Below are 19,908 nucleotides of genomic sequence, written 5' to 3' on the forward strand. Positions count from 1 at the left end.
GCATCATACAATATAAAATGAATAAATAAGGGATTTTTATTCGCCTTTTTGAAAGAAGGACTTGAAAATGTCCCCTCTATTAGGTGAATTTGATTAGTTTACATTGGCTTAAAGTAGAATTGATGGGAATTTTTTCAAAAAAAAAAAAAATATATATTTTTATAGAATAGGCTATGATCCTCCACCATAAGGCGAAGTGTATACCAAATTTTGTCATTCCGGTTGCAAGCCATGGTGTATATTTTTCTTAAACAGAAAAAAATTAAGAGCCTTGAAATTTTGCGCTAGTATTCCTGGGATGTTTGATATCAAAAATGGGATCTATGGGTTCACTTTTTGGTATAGCCCTCATTGAAAGATAACCCAAAATTGGCATTTTATGCAGGTTTTTTCAACCCTATTGGCTAGAATTTGATATTTCAGATTCTCATTAGTTAGCGAACCTTCCTATCCAAAAATTATATGCGTACCTCCCAAATTTCGATATTGTTTAGAACTTTTTCATCCAAATTAGTTGTATTTTGGATTCTTAAAAAATATCTATATTGGACCACTTTTTTACGGTAGCCCCCATATAACTATACCTTATAAATTTCATTATTTTGTGGAATATGAATATGTTCTTCATTTTAATTTAGTATTTTGTATTATTGGTTGCCAAATTTACATTCCCAAAAATTGTCATTGTATACAATCAAAATTACCGATCAATTTTAGGTAATTTGAATATCCACCTCATGTCAGAGAGTAGAAAAGTTCGGCTCTGTCAATTTTTATTTTTCTATAGACAAAATTCTGAGGCCCTCGTGGCCCACTTTCTTCTATAGAAACAATTTTTAGGCCACCGAAACTCACATGTATTAATAAAAAAAAAATCTGAGACCTTCGGAACTAATTTTTTTTCTGAGATCCTTGGAACCCACTTTTTTCAATAGAGAAATTTGTTGGCGCCTTAGGGACTCAATTTTTTGCATAGAAAATATTCTGATGCCCTCAAAACTCTATTTTTTTAAAACAAACTGAGACCCTCGAAAACACCCTTTTCTACAGAAAAATGATAAAGACCCCGGGACTCACTGTAGAAAAAATTCTTAGGCCGTGGGTACTCACTTTTCAAATGAAATTGTTTTGCACAAATTTCAATAATTTACAATTTATTGCCTCGATGAACATAACTTCCGATAGACAATCAATAAATATTTTTCTGCTCCAAATTATTTTCATTTATTTTGTTTTGCGGTTTTGTAATTCAAATCCCTTGGTAGTTTATAAATATTTTATTTTCATTATTAATATATATATTTTTTTGTAAACAAATATTCCCTGCAATAAAACATTTTTGAGGTTTTCTATTTATTTCCAGTTAAATTCATAAAATGTAAACCCCCTCACGAAACTAGTATTGCGTTTTATTACTAAAGAAAAATCATGTTTATAAATAGAATAAAACCATTAGTGTAAATATAAAAAATTGCATGTTTACAACAATTGCAATTAAGGAAGAGAAAAAAATTTAGTAATTTATATGAACATATTTTGCACAACTGATGCAATCGGCAATTTGAAAATTCAGATAATATCTCTTTACGAAATATGAACGATTTTTTTACGTTACCACAATATTTTACTCTCATTTGTATAGAAATCAAAAAATATAAACAAAATCATATTTTCACACTATTAAAATAAAAATTCAAATTTATTCGAAATATTTAAATTTACTATTTTTTTTAATTCTATTTTTTAAATTTATTTTGTTTGAAATTTTTGGTATTTTTGACTATTTAAAAAAAAACTTCAGTTTTTTATATTTATAAATGGCGCTTTAGTAATTGAATCTCAATATAAACCAAAAACAAGGTTTATATTTCTATTAAGAGTCAATCTATTAATTATTTTAATTTCTCTTAAGAGCCAATCTATAAAAAAATACCCTTTTATTCCTGTTAAAAATATACGGTAATATCACCTATTCTCTTTATTTTGTTGTCTCCCAATTAGAATATCTCATTTCAATCAGACACACAGGAAAACCTTTGCACTGTCATGCAAAACAACAAAATTCTGTAAATATTTCCGTTATAAAATATCACGGAAGGAAACATGACTATTTGTGGTTATACATATGATTGTCTCTCTCCCTCTCTTGTTCACTAACTCTCAAGCTCTTCCTTGCGGTAAACATTCAATGTTGCCAACATCAGTGCAATGACGACAGCCAACAGTTGTGGGCAATGCATGTTCTCATAACAGTGTTATGATAACACTCTCTTTCTTTCTCTCTCTGTTTAAGTTTCTCAACACACATGGAAGCCGGCTTTATGTTGCTGAGTTTCTTGTTGTTCTGATGGTGGTGTGGTTGTGTGTTGACTGTTGGTTAGATGATGTTGTTGAAGACTGGTTGAAGCTCTTTATTTATGTTAAAAACCAGTTTCACAACAAGAAGATAAATAATTCTAAAATATTTTTGGTATGCTACCACCTCTCTCTCTCCTTCTGCCATCTCTCATAAACAACAAGAAGAGATCTAAGAGACTTGTTTAGTGATTTTAAAATTAAAAATAAACAAAAAATCATATTGGATCAATGGAAAGAAGAAAAAAAGGGGGAAATCGAAAGCCTTGTATTTTATATAACATAATGTTTAAATTTAAATATTTTAGCTACGAAAAGTCATTGAAATTTGATTTTTGGCAATTAAGTAACTGGGTTAGTGGAGAGTAAGTAAGGCAGAAATCAGAAGTCTTTTATATTTTATGAGGAGGTATTTGAATCAAACAAAAAAAGATTATTGAATAAATAATTAATAAGATTTTATAAAGAAAATATTTTTATAAGCAAATGATATGGGAGGGATATGACTAATTTTAAGTATTTTAAACAAACACAAAAAATAAATATTTTTATAATTAAAAATTTTGTATGACCAAAAGACAAAGATTATATTTTTTAGATTTCTTCCAAACCAATTGTCAACATTTAGAAAATTATTAAAATTATTTTAAGATTTTTTTTTTTTAATTTAAGATATGCATAAAAAATCAGCTAAGCTGTTCTCATGACTCCACATCCAAATTAAATTCCATTCAACCCACTATGCGAATTCATTCATTTAAATTGTCTATTAAAGAAAACCTCAAATTTAAATAATGATTTTTCCCATTGATAATTAATTGATGAATAGGGTGGGTGAGTGATGGGATTGGCTTTTGGATTATTCCACAATCATCAATTGTTGATTTTTGTGAATGGTGACTGCTTTCGTGATTATTATTTTCACAAGTGATTGTGATTTATTTTCACAAAACAAAAAATCGGATTTCAATAATTTTTTCCACTTCGCAAATTGTTTTCATTCATTTGCAAAAAATCTTTGTGTGTGTGTGTGTTATTTTTTCACATTGTTTAAATGCCGCAATTTAATTCATTTGCAAGGTTGGTTGGCTGCTTAAAAAATCGCAGCAACAAAAACAATGCAATGCAAATAACAAAATAATAATAAAAAAAGTAAATTTGTTTAAATGTGAAATTTACAACAATTGGCGTAACGAGTAAAACGTTGCAATTTAAACTCAAATAGACTATCAGTCAAAACCAACGTCTGTCCTGTCCAACCTCTCGTCCGCATCCATTTATCAAATCCATACAAATTATGATCTCATCCTCGGTGCAATGAGAAACCAAAAAAAAAAAAAAAAAACAGTCAGATAATTAAATAAATAAGCTTAACAAAAATTAGCAACAACAACAAAAAAATCTTAGGTTCATTGCTAAAAAGTAAACATGTTGTTGTTGTTACTACTACACGTTTCAAAAATAAAAACACAAAATTATTGTCTTAAACAATTACACGGTCATAAAAACACACACACACACAAACACACTGGACAAAATTTGAATAGGTCCAAATGTAATGCTCACAGGGAGAGAAAGTGCTCTCCCTCACTTTCATTATTAAAAGGGAACGGGGAGAGAAAGTCATTGGCACAAAATATAAATGTAGAATTAACAAAAAAAAAAAAGCCAATTCGAATTCGAAGCAACGAAATGGGTTGGAGGTCCTTATTTATATATGTGAGGGATATGCCAAAAGATGGACCTACATCGAAAATTTTCGGCAGATATATTATTCACTATTCAAGAACAACGAATGCCAAACCACTTCGATGGATAAACTATCGGAATGCTAAATTACAGCCACTTTGGTGGGAAAATCCTATTCAAACATTGAAAGTACCGAAAATGGGGCATAATTTTCATATGGGGGCATGTCCAAACAGGGGCATATTTATAATTTTTATGTGAAGATGTTTTTCAACTTCCAAGAACCCTAAATGTCAAAATACAGCCACTTCGATGGGAAATTCCTGCTAAAACCCTCAAAGTACCGAAAATGTGGCGGAACCTACATATGAAGACTATGTTCCAAAATTGAACTACATTAATTATTTTTTGTGAAGATGTTTTTTTTTAACCTCCAAGAACACATAATACCAACTTACAGCCACATCGTTGCAGAAAAAGCTACTAAAACCTTCAAAATTTCGAAAATAGGGCGGAACCTTAATGTGGGGACTATGCCAAAACGTGAACCGATATTGTTATTTTTTTGCATATATGCATGTCTCTCCCCAAGAACCCTAAATACCAAATATAAAGCAAATTCGGTGATAAGATGTTGCTAAAACCTTCAAAATACCGAAAATGGAGCGGAACCTTCATAAAGCTTCTGGGGCAATATAAATAATGCTTAGGGAAGATGTTTTTTCCAACCTCCAAGAACCTTGTATGCCAAATTACAGCCACCTCGAAGGACAAAAGCGATTAAAACGATCAACATCATATCGAAAATAGGGCGGGACCTATGGGTACTATGTCAAAACATGAACCTATATTGATAGATAATATTCGGGGAAGATGTATGTCACCCTCCAAGAACCTTGAATGCCAAATTACAACCACTGCGGTTAGAAACATGTTGCTAAAACCTTCAAAATATCGAAAATAGTTCGGAACCTTCATATGGGGATTATGTTCCAAAATGGACTTACATTATTTTCTGTGAATATGTATGCCAAACTTCAAGAACCCTGAATGCCAAATTACAGCCACATCGGTGGAAAAAATACTGCTAAAACCTACAATGTACCGAAAATGGTGCGGAACCCTTATATGGGGCTATGTTCAAACATGGACATATATTGAATATCTTCTGTATATATGTATGATAGCCTTTTAAAACATGCAATGGCAATTTACAGTTACTTTTACAGCAACTTCCATGGGTAAATTCGGAAGGATTTGACATTCCATGAGAACTCACAAAACCGTAAGGTAGGGGCTACTCTGAAAAGTGGATCAATTTCAAAGCTCTATCTTAAATATTGCGATTACAGCAGACATCGTGATTACAGCAGACATCGACATATTGTGATATTCTGACAAATAATGATATCTGGGGTCTCCGTTAAATATTCCGCAAACTGGATGATAATTTTTAGTATACCTTATCGTGGATGGTAAAAAAGGTTTAATTAACCTGCCAAATATTCTAGAAAAAATAGATAATTTTGAAGTACTCCCCTCCTCATAATTATTTTTGTTGTTGTTGCTGTTAACAGATGTGACTGTGGCAACCCATTGTAAATTAAATGGCTATTGACTTTGGTATTTTATTTTTTCTGATGATAAACTCAACTTAACTATTATTTATAGTTGTTTCTGCTTCTGCTTGTGGTCAATCGTGTTTCTGTCTGCATTATCAATGTTTATTTAAACAATTTTCATATATAAATATTATTATTACTTTTTTTTATTTTAATTCTTTAGGCTTTCATCATTGGCGGGTCCACTTATAGCAAAGATAGAGATAACGTTTTCTTTTGATAGAATTTTTGATATTAGGCGATAATTATTTTTTTTTTTTTGTTAACTAAAAGTGTGAAATTATAAATAAGTTTTAAAAAAGCAGAGAATATAAATATGACGACAGCACTTCGTCATGTGGTCAACTAAAAACAAAAAAACGTGTGTTGAGAATTTTATTGCACCTGTTAAGAGGTTTATTGCGGGGGGTAGAGAGGTGGCGGCAATTGGGAAATGAAATGATGACCTCAATATTGAAATTTTGAAAAAAAAAAAATATTTCTAGAAATATTTTTTTGATGAACTCAATATTAGATTTTGAAAGAAATAATGGTAGTTTTTAAAAGTATAATTAAGTTACAAAAATTACCACTAAAAATATTATTAATCAAATAAACATTTAATAAATTGGATAATATAAAATAAAAAAAAATAAACTAAAAAATTAAAAATTAGAAAAAATAATATTAATTTAATTTTTTTTTAATTATTTTATTCACCAAAAATCTTAACATGATTGTTTAATTTGTTTTTATTTTTATTATACAATTTAATTTCAATCCGTTACATTATTGCTGTACTTAAATGAATCACCCGCGATGTAAAACCTTGCATACACAACAACTCTTTTTAAATCTCCTACGAAGATTCTGCCGTCTACAATAGAATGACAATAACAAAACCTTTCAAACTTCCCAATATTGCCGTGGTCGTCGTTTTGTGTACTCTCTCCCTCTCTCTCAAACTCCTACTACCTACGCACCTAACAATTTTTTCCCAACACTTTGAATGAATGATTCCCTTGAAATTTAAGCTTTCAAAGAATAATACCCGACAATATTCATGGCAGCAGCAACAACAACAGAAACGGCAACAACACCAATGACAATGGTTAGAATAGCATCGACTTTGAGATGAGATCCATGAAATTACTGTCGTCTTTGTTTTTGTTGTCACAATCGTATGGATGTTCTCATCGAACAAAAGCTCCCTCCCATCTGTTGTCCTCAAACGACAGCGACTAGAAATTCGATTTCTTTTTTATTCTCGTTTTTTTGGTAGGTGTGTGAAACAAATTCTGTGTGTTGGGTATGATGATGATGATGGGAACTGAATTAACTGACCATTCTTGTTTGGTTGGTTGTCTCTGTCGCTTTTGGTATCAAAAAAGAACCAAAAATACCAGAGATTTATTTCTAAGCTCCATACAAAAACAGAAACAACAATAGAAGGTTAACGGAGTATTTTTTTCGTAGGGAAACGAATTGTTTTTTTTCTGTTTGTTTTTAAGGGGATTTGAAATGGTTTGCTAGGTATTTGAAATATTTTGGAATGTTAAAAAAATAAACAATTTGAAGGTGATTATTTGACAGTGGCTCAAAGTAGAATTTGGGTTTTTTTCAAAAAAAAAAAAAAAAAAAAAATAAATAAATAAAAAAAATAATAATAAATAAATAAATAATAATAAATAAATAAAAATAAAAAAAATAATTTTACTGAAATGTGTATACACCTAAATCCATTGCCACAACACCTCGGTTTTTTGGTATTGAAAATTAGATTACTCTGTCCACGTTTTTGTACAGCCCTCATATGAAGATATTCCCAAATATTCGGCATTTTGGGTACGTTTTCAAGTAAATTAACTATAATGTAGAATTTTGAATGCGAATTATTTAAAAAGGGTCAATACTGATGCAAGCTTCAGGCTAGGGCCCAAATTTATTTCAATTTGGTATTATGAATTTTCATTGGGTAAAAAATCTTCCAATCAAATATTAAAAATATTGACAACAATTTCGATTCGATATTTTGGAGATTTTTGGTCAGGCCTTTTAACAGAATTGGATCTAGGTTTATATTTGGTGAACACATTGGCTGCAAATCTTCATCCAAGGACCAATTTACCATGGCATATACAGCTTCAAGTTAAAATTCCCGATAAATCCCGGAACTAATCAGTTAGGTATTTTTTTAATATGTAAAGTGGCTTATATCGGAACTATCCTTAAAAGGGGGCGAATATTAATAATTTTTGGTAGGAAGATTTGTTACCATATGCGGCTACAAAATACCAAATTACAGCCAATTCGGTTGAAAAATGAGCTTAACAACCCCGAAACACCGAAAGAAAATTGAGGGTGTCTTATATGGGGGCCACCCAAAAAAAGGGCCTATATTTATAATTTTTGTGGAAAAATTTGGTAGCCAAAAAGAACCCAATGTACCAAATTTCAGCGAATTCGGTTGAAAAACGCAATAAAGTGATAACCCCAAAATATCGAAAATTGGGTTGGCCTTATGTGTGGGCTGTGCTACCCCGAAAAAATTGACCTATATTTATAGTTTTTAGTGGAATAATTTGGTACCGAATAAGAACCCATTGTACCAAATTTCAGCGAATTCGGTTTAAAAGCGCATTTAAAACCCCCAAAATACCGAAAATTGGGAGTACCGTTATATCAGGGCTACCAGAAAAAGTGGACCAATATTTATAATTTTTAGTGGAGACAATTGGTACCCAAAAAGAACCCAATGTACCAAATCTCAGCGAATTCGGTTGAAAAACGCACTCAAGAACCCCAAAATACCGAAAATTGGATAGCCCTTATGTGGGGGCTATCCGAAAAAATGGACTTATATTTATAGTTTTTTTGTGGAAAATTTTGGTACCCACAAAGAACCCATTGTACCAAATTTCAGCGAATTCGGTTTAAAAACGCACTTAAAACCCTTAAAATACACAAAATCGGGGTACCGTTATATGGGGGCTACCAGAAAAAGTGGACCGATATTTATAATTTTTAGTGAAGACTTTTGGTACCCAAAAAGAACCCAATATTCTAAATTACAACGAATTCGGTTGAAAAATGCGCATAAAACCCCCAAAATACCGAAAATTGGTGGTACCGTTATATGGGCGCTACCAGAAAAAGTGGACCGATATTTAAAATTTTTAGTGGAGACATTTGGTACCCAGAAAGAACCCAATGTACCAAATTTCAGCGAATTCTGTTGAAAAGCACGCTCAAGAATATTGGGCCGTACCCTTATATGGGGGCTATGCCTAAACGTGGACCGATATAGTCCATCTTCGAACTTGATCTGCCTGCAGATAAAAGACTAAAAAAGACTCTATGCAAAATTTTGGCGGTCTATCGGAATTCCTTCAGAAGTGATTACAACAGACGGACGGACCAAGATCAAGAATATAAATATATATGTATATGGTTCGGAAATGAATATTTCGATGAGTTACAAACGGAATGACAGAATTAATATATCCTCCAAACTATTGTATTTAAAAATACAATTTTTAAATTTTGTAAAAAAAATAATTGTGAATTTTGTTTTATTTTTTTGTGAAATAAAACTCACAACTTTTTTCGAATAATTTTTGGTTCATTTATCAACAATTTGGCATGTGGCGCCCAACTGTTCTCAAAATTTTAAAAAACAATAAATTAAGAAAAATTTAATTTTTCGATCCCCCATATTTAAATATTTTTTCCCGAAGCTAAAATTTACAACCTCTCATATTTAGTAATTAATTAAATAAATAATAAAACCTTAAAAACACGTCATCTCGAATAAAAAAAAAACATTTCTAGAATTTCCGCATAAATTCGATTTTACGAATTATGGCTGGCTATGGTGATAATTTTAGATAATTATTTAAAATGAAATAACTTGGCCTTTCATTGGAAACCCGAATGACTTCATTGCAATAAAATTTGAAATATTTTTGAAAGTAAATGTAGGGCTTTAAGCGAAATAGAAAAAAAAACAACACAAACCAAACAACAGCAAATATTGTATAATCTTAATGTAAATATTAAATAAATATTTATGTTGGCGGGGAGTGTTGGGGCGTAGCGGGGTAAAGGAATATTGAAATAGTGAATGGCAAAGAATGACTAAAAATAAATAAAAAACAAAACAAACAAAAAAAAACTAATTTTCGGCAAGAAAATGCCAATATAATCAAGGCCCCAATCCCCTTCCTGTTGTGTTGGTGGAACCCTCCTGTTTGGCTAAGGTGCCTCCAGCAGGCACTCCAACATCAGGTGATAAGATATGCACGTGTTTGGCGCAAGGTTTAAAGATAGAAATATTAATTAATTTCGGTTTCATTCATTTTTTTTGGAAATGAGATAAGGGGTTAAAAAAGACAGTTTGAAATTAAATTAATATTGAAGGTATTTGCAACATTTTTTTATAATTTTTGCTGTATTAATTTTTTACCTTTTTCTGCACACAAAAATTTCCTTGTTACCCATTTTGTTGTTTGTTTGTAGGTATTCATGATTTTCAATTAGGTTATCTCACACCTGTATTAATTGGCTGTCTGTCTATCGGTATAGGCGTTTGTCTGTCAGATAGATCAATGAACTCATATTGTCAGCTATTTTATTTGGCCATATTTGGTACTACAACAATTTGCGGAATGTAAAAAAAGAGAAATACAAAAATGTTGACTTTGACAAATTTGTAACAGTTTTCTGTTGTTGTTGCTGTTATTATTGCCGGTATTGAAACCCGTTTTTATTATTGACCTATAAAATCAGTTGTTGTTGTTTTTGTTGTTATAGAAAAAATGAGCTTGGGTGTTGTTGATTTTAATTTAATTTATTGGAACAGCCAACCAACCAGCCAGTAAGACAATAACCGAAAAAATGCAATGAAGCGTAAAATGCATTTGCTAATTGAATTTTTAAACAAAAAAAAAACAAAAAATGAAAAATCGAAAAAACAAAAACAAATATTGTAATATTTTGTTAGTTCTGTTATTATTTGTTTAATTTGTTGGTTTTACTAGGTATTTCCAGTAAATTGCCTATTTAATTTACACTTTCGAAAAAAAACTGATTTATTTTTCTAGATAATACCTAAAAATAGCTTACAAAATTCGAAATAGATCGAATATATATTTATACATATCAATAATCATTTTTATACCCTCCCACCATGAGGTGGTGGACATTCAAAATATCTAAAACTTGATCGGAACTTTTATATGGGGATTGACTATGCCATGATAAATTTCGGCCAGGAGAAAACAAAATACCAAACTATAGACACTCAAGTTAGAAAATTTGGCTAGGACCTTGAACATGACGAAAAATAAGGCTCTATATTTATATGGGCCTAGGTTGAAACATGGACTTATACATTGAAAATGTTCGGTGATAAGTTGCCGTATGACACTGCGCCCTCTTAATGCTGAAATTTAACCACTTCGATTGGAAAATGCTATTAGGGCCATCAACTATAGCTATAAAGTGTCGGACCAATATATGAAGGCTATGCTCAAATATCGACCGATTTTTATCATTTATATAATTAGAACCAGTTCGGTTAAACAAACATGCCCAAAACAAATTGGAGATAATGTTATATGAGGGCTACTCTAAAAAATGGACCAATATCCTTTGGTAGGAAGATCTGCAACCCATTGAGAACCATATATGTCGATTGTAGCTAAGTCGGGTTGAAAATGTGCGTTAAATCTTCAAAAATCGACATTTCGTAGGTACCTTTACGTGGAGGCTACCCCGAAACTTGAGTAAATATTGATAAATTTTGGTAGGAAGCCAATGATAACCCAACAAACCGAATTACAGCCAATTCAGCGGATAACCTTGCCCGAAATCACACAAATAAGGAATATTAAGAGGTTCGGTTATATCAGTGCTACCCCAAAATATGATCCGATATTTTAATGTTTTTTTGGTTGGCAGATTTTCTACGCAACGAGAACCCATAATACCAAATTTTATTCAATTCGGTGGAAAAACGAGCTCAAGCTCCCCAAAATATCGAATTTTTGGGGGTACCGTTATATGTGGGCTATATCCATAGTTGGTCCAATATTGATAATTTTTGGTAGGAAGACTTTCTATCCAATGCCTAATTACAGCCAAATCGGTTAAATGGCTTGCCCAAAATCTTCGAAATTCCGAACATTGGGGTATACCATTATGTGGGGACTATGATGAATGGTGGAACAATATTGATAATATTTGGTAGACAGATTTTCTACCCAATGAGAATCCAGAATACCAAATTTAATTCAATTCGGTGGGTAAACGTGCTCAAGCTCCCCCAAAATATCGAAATTTAGGGGTACCGTTATATGGGGGCTATACCTAAACTTGGACCGATATTGATAATTTTTGATAGGAAGATTTTCTACCCAATGAGATCCCCAAATGCCAAATTACAGCCAAATCGGTTAAAAGACTTACCCAAAATCTTCAAAATTCCGAACAATTGGGGTATACCTTTATATGGGACCTATCCTGAAAGGTGGACAAATATTGATAATTTTTGATAGGAAGTTTTGGCACATAATGAGAACCCAAAATACCAAATTTAATTCAATTCGGTGGAAAAATGTGCTCAAGCTCCCCAAAATATCGATTTTTTGGGGTACCGTTATATGGGGGCTCTATCAATACTTGGTCCAATATTGGTAATTTTTTGTAGGAAGATTTTATACCCAATGAGAATCTAAAATACCAAATTGCAGCCAATTCGGTTTGAAAACGTGCAAGAAATCTCTAAAATACCGAAATTTTGAAGGTGACCTTGAATGGGAGCTACCTAAAAAAGTGGATCGAAATTAATAATTTTTGGTAGGAAGATTTGTTACTCAATGAGAACCCAAAATAGCAAATTCCACCCAATTTTGTTGAAAAACATACCCAAGCTCCCCATAATACCGATAATTTGGGTTACCGTTATATGGGAGCTTTACCAAAACGTGGGTGGATTTTGATATTTTTTTGTACCCAATTAGAACACAAAATATTAAATTTTAGCCAATTTGATTGGAAAATGGGCCAAAAATTACTAAAATGTCGACATTTTAAAGTTATATTTATATGGGGGCTACCCCAAAAAAAGTGGACCGAAATTTATAATTTTTGGTAAGAACATTTGTTAGTCGATAAGATCCCAAAATACGAAATTTCAGCCAATTCTGTTGAATTACGTTCCAAAAATATCCAAAATACCGAATATTGGAGGGTTCCGCTATAAGCAGGCTATGCCAAAAAAGTGTACCAAATATTCAATTTTCAATACCAACAATCCTAGAAGGAGTAGCAATGTCTGTCCAAAATTTCAAAGCTCTATCTTCAAAAATTACGAACTCTATCATGATTTTAACATAAGGACCTGGCTCGGATATAGAATTTTATTCCAATCAATAGTATATATATATATATAAAGCCTCCTATGAATATTTCAAGGTATTGCAAAGGGAATCTCAAATTTAATGTAAATGTGGTTAAAAAATTTTCTTAATAAAAATACTCAAAATGGAGATTTTTATGAAATCCCCACATTTTAAATTCCCCTCTATTTTAAATTCCCCTTATATTTATTTGTATTTCTAATTTAGTTTTTCAGTAGTAACTTGAGTGTTCTAAGTGGGTTAAGGTTTTAGGTCGCAACGATAACGAAGCATTTCTGAGAGAGAGAGGCGTGAGATATCAGCAGCGGATATTCCATAGCTAGAATTTCAATACAATTGTTACACACACATTTCAAATTACAAAACTCAATGGAATGACGTTCATTATCGTTATTCATTCAGCTTTGAAATTTCCAGCAAAAAAATCAAATTTAGAATTAATTCAGTTAAAAAGAGAGAGAGAGAGAAAGGCGGTAGGAAAGAGTGTAGCTCCAAATTGATTAAATTTGAATATTCGCCAATTAGCAAAGTAATTATTTTGGCAAAGTGAATTGTTTAGAAATTAATTTGAATGCAATAGCAGGGATTTTTTTAGGAAAAAATATCAAAACTGAATTTTCACTTAAAATTAATTTCAAATTTCCTCTTTTCTTCTCTTTTCAGAAAAAATAACACACTAAATATAAATTGCAACTGCAGGTCAGCTAAGAAAGAAATTCCAACAAAATGTCCAAACCAAGCTCACCCACACCCAGCAACACTCCCTCTAGTCCGGAAATCAATAAGGCCGCCCTGAAACTCTGTCACATTGTCAAACGTCCCGACTTCGATGGCTATGGTTTCAATTTACATTCGGAAAAATCAAAGCCCGGCCAATTTATTGGCAAAGTTGATGCCAATTCTCCAGCTGAGGCAGCTGGCTTGAAGGAGGGCGATCGCATCATTGAAGTCAATGGTACGGCCATACACAGTGAGACCCACAAGCAAGTGGTGCAACGCATTAAGGCCATTTCTGGAGAGGTTAGATTGCTGCTAATTGATGTTGATGGCAAAGGTGATGGTAAACAGCATTTGGTCTCCACGACTAATGGTCATACTAACAATAATAACAACAACACCACAAGCATGGAAGTTAGTAAAACCGAACAAGTTCTGCCGGGGGCAAGTGAAAATATCAACAGCATTACCATGGTCTCGACCAAGAGAGCATCGCAGACATCACACAGTTCGGGACACAGTGCTGTGACCACAAATGCCAATGGTTCCGATGTCACCGATCATCAAGTGGTACACAGCAGCAGCAACAACAACAATATACCACCACCACCCTCAGCCACCATGGCCACAGTGCAAAAAACCGCCAATGGTGGCAGTTCATCACCATCCGGCAATGGTAATGGTGTTGTAGGTGGTTCGACGGCGGCGCCGGCGCCATCCTCCACCACCACTGCCAAAACGGGTGGTCTCCAATTGAATATGACCGCAGCTGAGATGCGTGCTAAGCTATTGTCCAGAAAGAAATACGATCCGAAAAATGAAAGTGTCGATTTGAAGAAGAAATATGAAATTGTACAGAAACTTTAAACCCAGAGCAAAAACAACAAAAAAAAGCAAACAAACGACCACCAACAAGCAGCATCAACAACAACCACACCACCACTAAATTTTTCAAGATCCATATCAGGGATCATTTTTTTTTTCGACAAATTTCTTAGAAGTCATTTGTAGGATGGATTTTTTTGTTTATTTGAAAACAAATCTCCCTCCCTCAAAGCAAAAACAAAAAAAAATAACAAGAAAAAGCCATTATTTTCGTTGAAATCATAAACTTCTAAACAAAACTTTCCGAAACGACAACACTTTAGCTTTAAGTATACAAAACAAAAAAACCAACAACAACAACAAAACAAACATACAACAAATACCATTTAAACATCTATACATATGGCTAATATATGTATGTAGATTTTTATTATTATTAATAATCTAATGTATTTTTTATTGAATATTTGTTTTTTGTTTGTTTGAGAGACAGAAAAAAATCGAAACCTCAAAATAATAGCATCGACAAATAGATGGATGCCACCACCACCCCCCACACTGAGCAGACAAACCAGAAGTTGAAATCAACAAACAAACAATAAACAAAAAAGTAAAAGCTCTAAAATAAAATTAAAAATAATATGCAACCTATGTGTCAATTATTTAAGTCAATTTTTAATAAGATATCATTTATTATTATTACTTATAAAATATTAAAATAAAAAATATTTAAAAATATATAAAAAATGTGTTTTATTTTAAAAGAAAATAATTTTGATGGGATTTTTTTGAAAAATTGCCGAAATTGGGTAGCTTAGATAATTAATTCACAACATTGGGATAGTGTAAATACATCATCCACCCCTGGAAGTACACCGAAAAATTTTTTGCAACTTTCAGATGCGAGGATACATCATTCGCAGCATTTGGATACCATATATAAATAGCCTTTATGTAATATTAAAATGTATGGATAACTTAGATAAATTATGGATTATGGATAACTTAGATAAATTATCTACAACACTAGGATAACATAGATACATTATCCGTAACTTTTATATAGCTCAGATTACTTTATCCACAACATTTGGATGACATAGATGAATTATTCGAAATGTTTGGATAAGTGAGAGACACTATCCACAGGATTTACATATCATAGATACATTATTTGGAGGTTATGGATAACACAGATGCATTATTTGCAACATTTTGAAATAGTAGATACATTATTAGAAAGTTTAGTATAACATAGATACATTTGGATAAATGAGATACATTATCCACAGACTTTATGTAATATTAATAGGTTATATATAGCTTTTGGATAAAATAGATAAATTATCCACAACATTAGGATAAGACAGATACTTTATCCACAACATTTGGATGACATAGATGAATTATCCGTAATGTTTGGATAAGTGAGATACACTATCCACAGGCTTTAGATATCATAGACACATTATTTAGATGTTATGGATAACATAGATACATTATCTGCAACATTATTAAAATGTATATACATTATTTGAAAGTTTTGAAAAACATAGATACATTATCTGCAACATTTTTAGAGGTGTAGATGCATTATAGATAACATAGATACATTATCTGCAACATTATTAAAATGTATATACATTATTTGAAAGTTTTGAAAAACATAGATACATTATCTGCAACATTTTTAGAGGTGTAGATGCATTATCCGCAACATTTTGATAAAATATATGCCTTCCATGCAACATTTTAATATCTAATATACTTTATCTACGGCATTTGGATGACATAGATGAATTATCCGATAATGTGGATAAATGAGATATATTATGCTAAGACATTAAGTAAAACTGATACATGATTTGGATAACAAAGATACATTATCTGCAACATTTTGAAGGTGTAAATTCACTATCCGCATCATTTGGATAAACTAGATACATTATCCAAAGTCTATATGTACCAATTATAGATTTTTCACAACTTTTGGATAACATAGATAAATTATCTGCAGCATTTGGATGACATAGATACATTTGCCGTAATACTTAGATACATTATCTATAGGCTTCAGGAAACATTTCTACATTCACAACTCTTGAATAATATAGATAAATTATCTGCAACATTTGGATAACACATAAGCATTGTTTACAACATGTAGATGATACAGATGCATTATTTCCAACATTTTAATAACATAGATAAGTGCAGAAATTTTGGAGCAACATTTGGATAAAAGAAACCTATTTTTCGAAACATTTGGACGATATAGATACACTATTTCTAAAATTTTGGAAACGTAGATAAATTATCTGCCACATTTCGTTAAAAATATACATAATTCGCACTGTAAATTATTTGTGTATGCCATTTTAAAATCACAGATACATTATCTAAGCTATTTAGATATTCTAGATAATTTATCTATGCCATTTAAATATCATAGATATATTATCTAAGCTATTTAGATATTCTAGATAATTTATCTACGCCATTTGGACAACATAAATATTTTATTTGAACCTTTTAGATGAAATTAATATTTTATCTAAGAAATTTGGGTAACATAGACACTTTATTTGAGTATCTGGATACTATATCTAGGCTATATGATAACCACTTACCAGTTATTTGGATTTCGCAGACACATTATCTAACCAATAGATAATAAAGATACTTTATCCAATTTAATAGGATTTCATAGATACGTTATCTAAGCTATTCGGATAACTTAGATAAATTATCCAAGATTTTTGGATAACGTAGATGCTTTATAAATGCCAATTGGATAAAAATAGGTAATTTATCTGAACTGTTTATATGAAATAAATATTTTATCTAAGTTATTTAGGACATTATAGATCATTTATCCATGCATTTGATATCATAGAAGCGTGGATACTTTTTTCGTGAAGTTTGAATTAAATGCAAAATGTATTAAGAATTAATTAAGTTATTAAGAATTAAGTTATTAAGAATTTTAAGTTATTAAGAATTTAGGGTTTGGATAACTAAGATAATCTATCTAAGAATTTTGACTTACATATAGATATTTTATCTCAGCATTTTGGATAACAACAATATTTTTAAAACTATTTGAAGGACATTAATAGTTCAAACTATTTACCTATTTGGATATATAGATAATCCAAACCATGTAAATAACACAGCAAACATTCGCCCCTGTATGTATTGTTGCCACAAACCCAGCAAAATCACCCAACATTATTTTACCGAGTGTAATACGAAAATTATCAACATTTAAAATCTCGTTGAACTACAGTTAATAATAGGACAGTCTCCCTTAAGTATGTTTCTCGCATTGCCTCTTCTTCTCATAACAAATTTATTACAACCTTTTTTGTCGACAAACGCTGCAATTGTGCTTTATCTTTATCAACGAGCAGCAACGCAGTCGGCAGTACCAGCAGAAGCATCGGCAGTCGACGCAACAGCAGCAATTGAGTGTTTTTTTTTTATTTTGTGCGTCTTCTATTAAGAAGAGTAGTTTGGCTTCTGTTTGACGGGGGCTATTGATTTCTCTTACAAACGAAGAAAAAATAACAACAATAACGCAAATCTTTCTCTACTCTTTATCTCTCACTCTCATTTAAACTCATAACAACAATGGGATGTTGGGGAAAACGTAAACTTTTAATTGAATGAAAAATAAAAAAAACCAACACCATTGTAAACAAAATAACAACAATAAACAATTTAAAACTGAGGTAGTGGAAAAAAGCGTTAAATATATTTAATAAATGGAGAAAAAAAGCTTTTTTTTCGTCTATGATCGTAGTGAAAGTGATGCCAGATTTTTGTAGGGAAAATACACAGGGAGAAATTAGTGTAAATTACTTTTGCAACGTATTTTTTTTAGACATTGTGTTTGTTGCTATTTAAATTATAAGTGGCTTATCTATACAGTAGCAGTGGGGTGTATACAGGTGAGTTAACCAGATAAGATCATGTTTTATTCAAAGTTATTAGCATCGCCTAAAAGTATGCTATTGAAATGAGTAATTCTTGTACATGAGGGTGTATTAAAAAAAAATACGAAATGCAATTTCTTGGGATTATCTTCGAAAGATTATTAGAACTTAACTATTTTATTGAATATTTTTGTTAATGAATATTATACATTTAATTATTTTTCTTAATATATAATATATAATCTATAATTTATGAATATCTATGGAACACATGCATAATTTATTTTTAGGGGGACCTCGAATATTCTTTAAATCCTTTGAAAAAAATATATTTTTTTAAATCCTCGCCACTAATGTAAATATAAATATATATAAAATATATTCTATAAAAAATCCTTAAGAAAATATTCTTTTAAAAAACCACGCCTCAGAAGGTGGCTTGAAAAAAATATTCTTTCAAAAAACCACGCCTCTGAAGGTGGCTTGAAAAAAATATTCTTTCAAAAAACCACGCCTCTGAAGGTGGCTTGAAAAAAATATTCTTTAAGAAAACCACGCCTCTGAAAGTGGTTTGAAAAAAAAATATTCTATCAAAAACACGCCTCTGAAGGTGGCTTGAAAAAAATATTCTTTCAAAAAACCACGCCTCTGAAGGTGGCTTGAAAAAAATATTCTTTCAAAAAACCACGCCTCTGAAGGTGGCTTGAAAAATATATTCTTTAAAAAAATCCACCCTCTGAAGGTGGCTGGAAAAAAATATTCTTTCAAAAAACCACGCCTCTGAAGGTGGCTTGAAAAAATTATTCTTTAAGAAATCCACGCCTCTGAAGGTGACTTGAAAACATATTCTTTAAGAAATCCACGCCTGTGAAGGTGGCTAGAAAAAATATTCTTTCAAAAAACCACGCCTCTGAAGGTGGCTTGAAAAATATTCCTCTGTTAGACCCTTGAAAAAATCCAACCCTCTACTGCAGCTAGAACAAATATTGTTGATTTTAGAGGAATAAATACACGTCTCTGATAGCCCTTGAAAAAATATTCCGTACGTCTTTGATAAAATCTTGAACAAATATTTTGAAAAATCAAAACCTTTGTGGTTGCTTGAAAATATTTTTTTAAAAAATCCACAGCTCTGAAAGACCTTGGAAAAGTATTATCGATGTTCTCTAATGTTACTTCCACGAACTTCATTGCCAAAGAAGATACTTCTTATTTGCCTACATTAAAATAGGAACGTGCCAATCTAACAACTCGAATCTCAGAATCTTCGTTACAAATAAACCCCCTCCGTCCACAAAATACCACACTTATCAGTCAGATCTAACACACGTTTAAACACATTCACTCGCCCATTGTTGGGGA

At 31.5% G+C, this 19,908-nt stretch overlaps 2 protein-coding genes across 2 annotated transcripts in view; both read left to right on the forward strand.

Annotated features, from left to right (window-relative positions):
* Positions 1 to 19,908, forward strand: part of LOC133336309 (uncharacterized) — a 424,576-nt gene that overhangs the window by 281,108 nt on the left and 123,560 nt on the right. The window lies entirely within an intron of this gene.
* On the forward strand, positions 13,793 to 14,651 carry LOC133336278 (Na(+)/H(+) exchange regulatory cofactor NHE-RF1). The gene has a single exon (XM_061544561.1). The coding sequence runs from the start codon at positions 13,793 to 13,795 to the stop codon at positions 14,648 to 14,650; it is 858 nt and encodes a 285-aa protein (XP_061400545.1). The 3' UTR covers position 14,651.

This window comes from Musca vetustissima, unplaced genomic scaffold (assembly GCF_032173495.1).
Source record: "Musca vetustissima isolate MV318-11 ecotype Yass unplaced genomic scaffold, APGP_CSIRO_Mvet_v1 utg2253, whole genome shotgun sequence".
In the NCBI taxonomy this organism is placed as follows: domain Eukaryota; kingdom Metazoa; phylum Arthropoda; class Insecta; order Diptera; family Muscidae; genus Musca; species Musca vetustissima.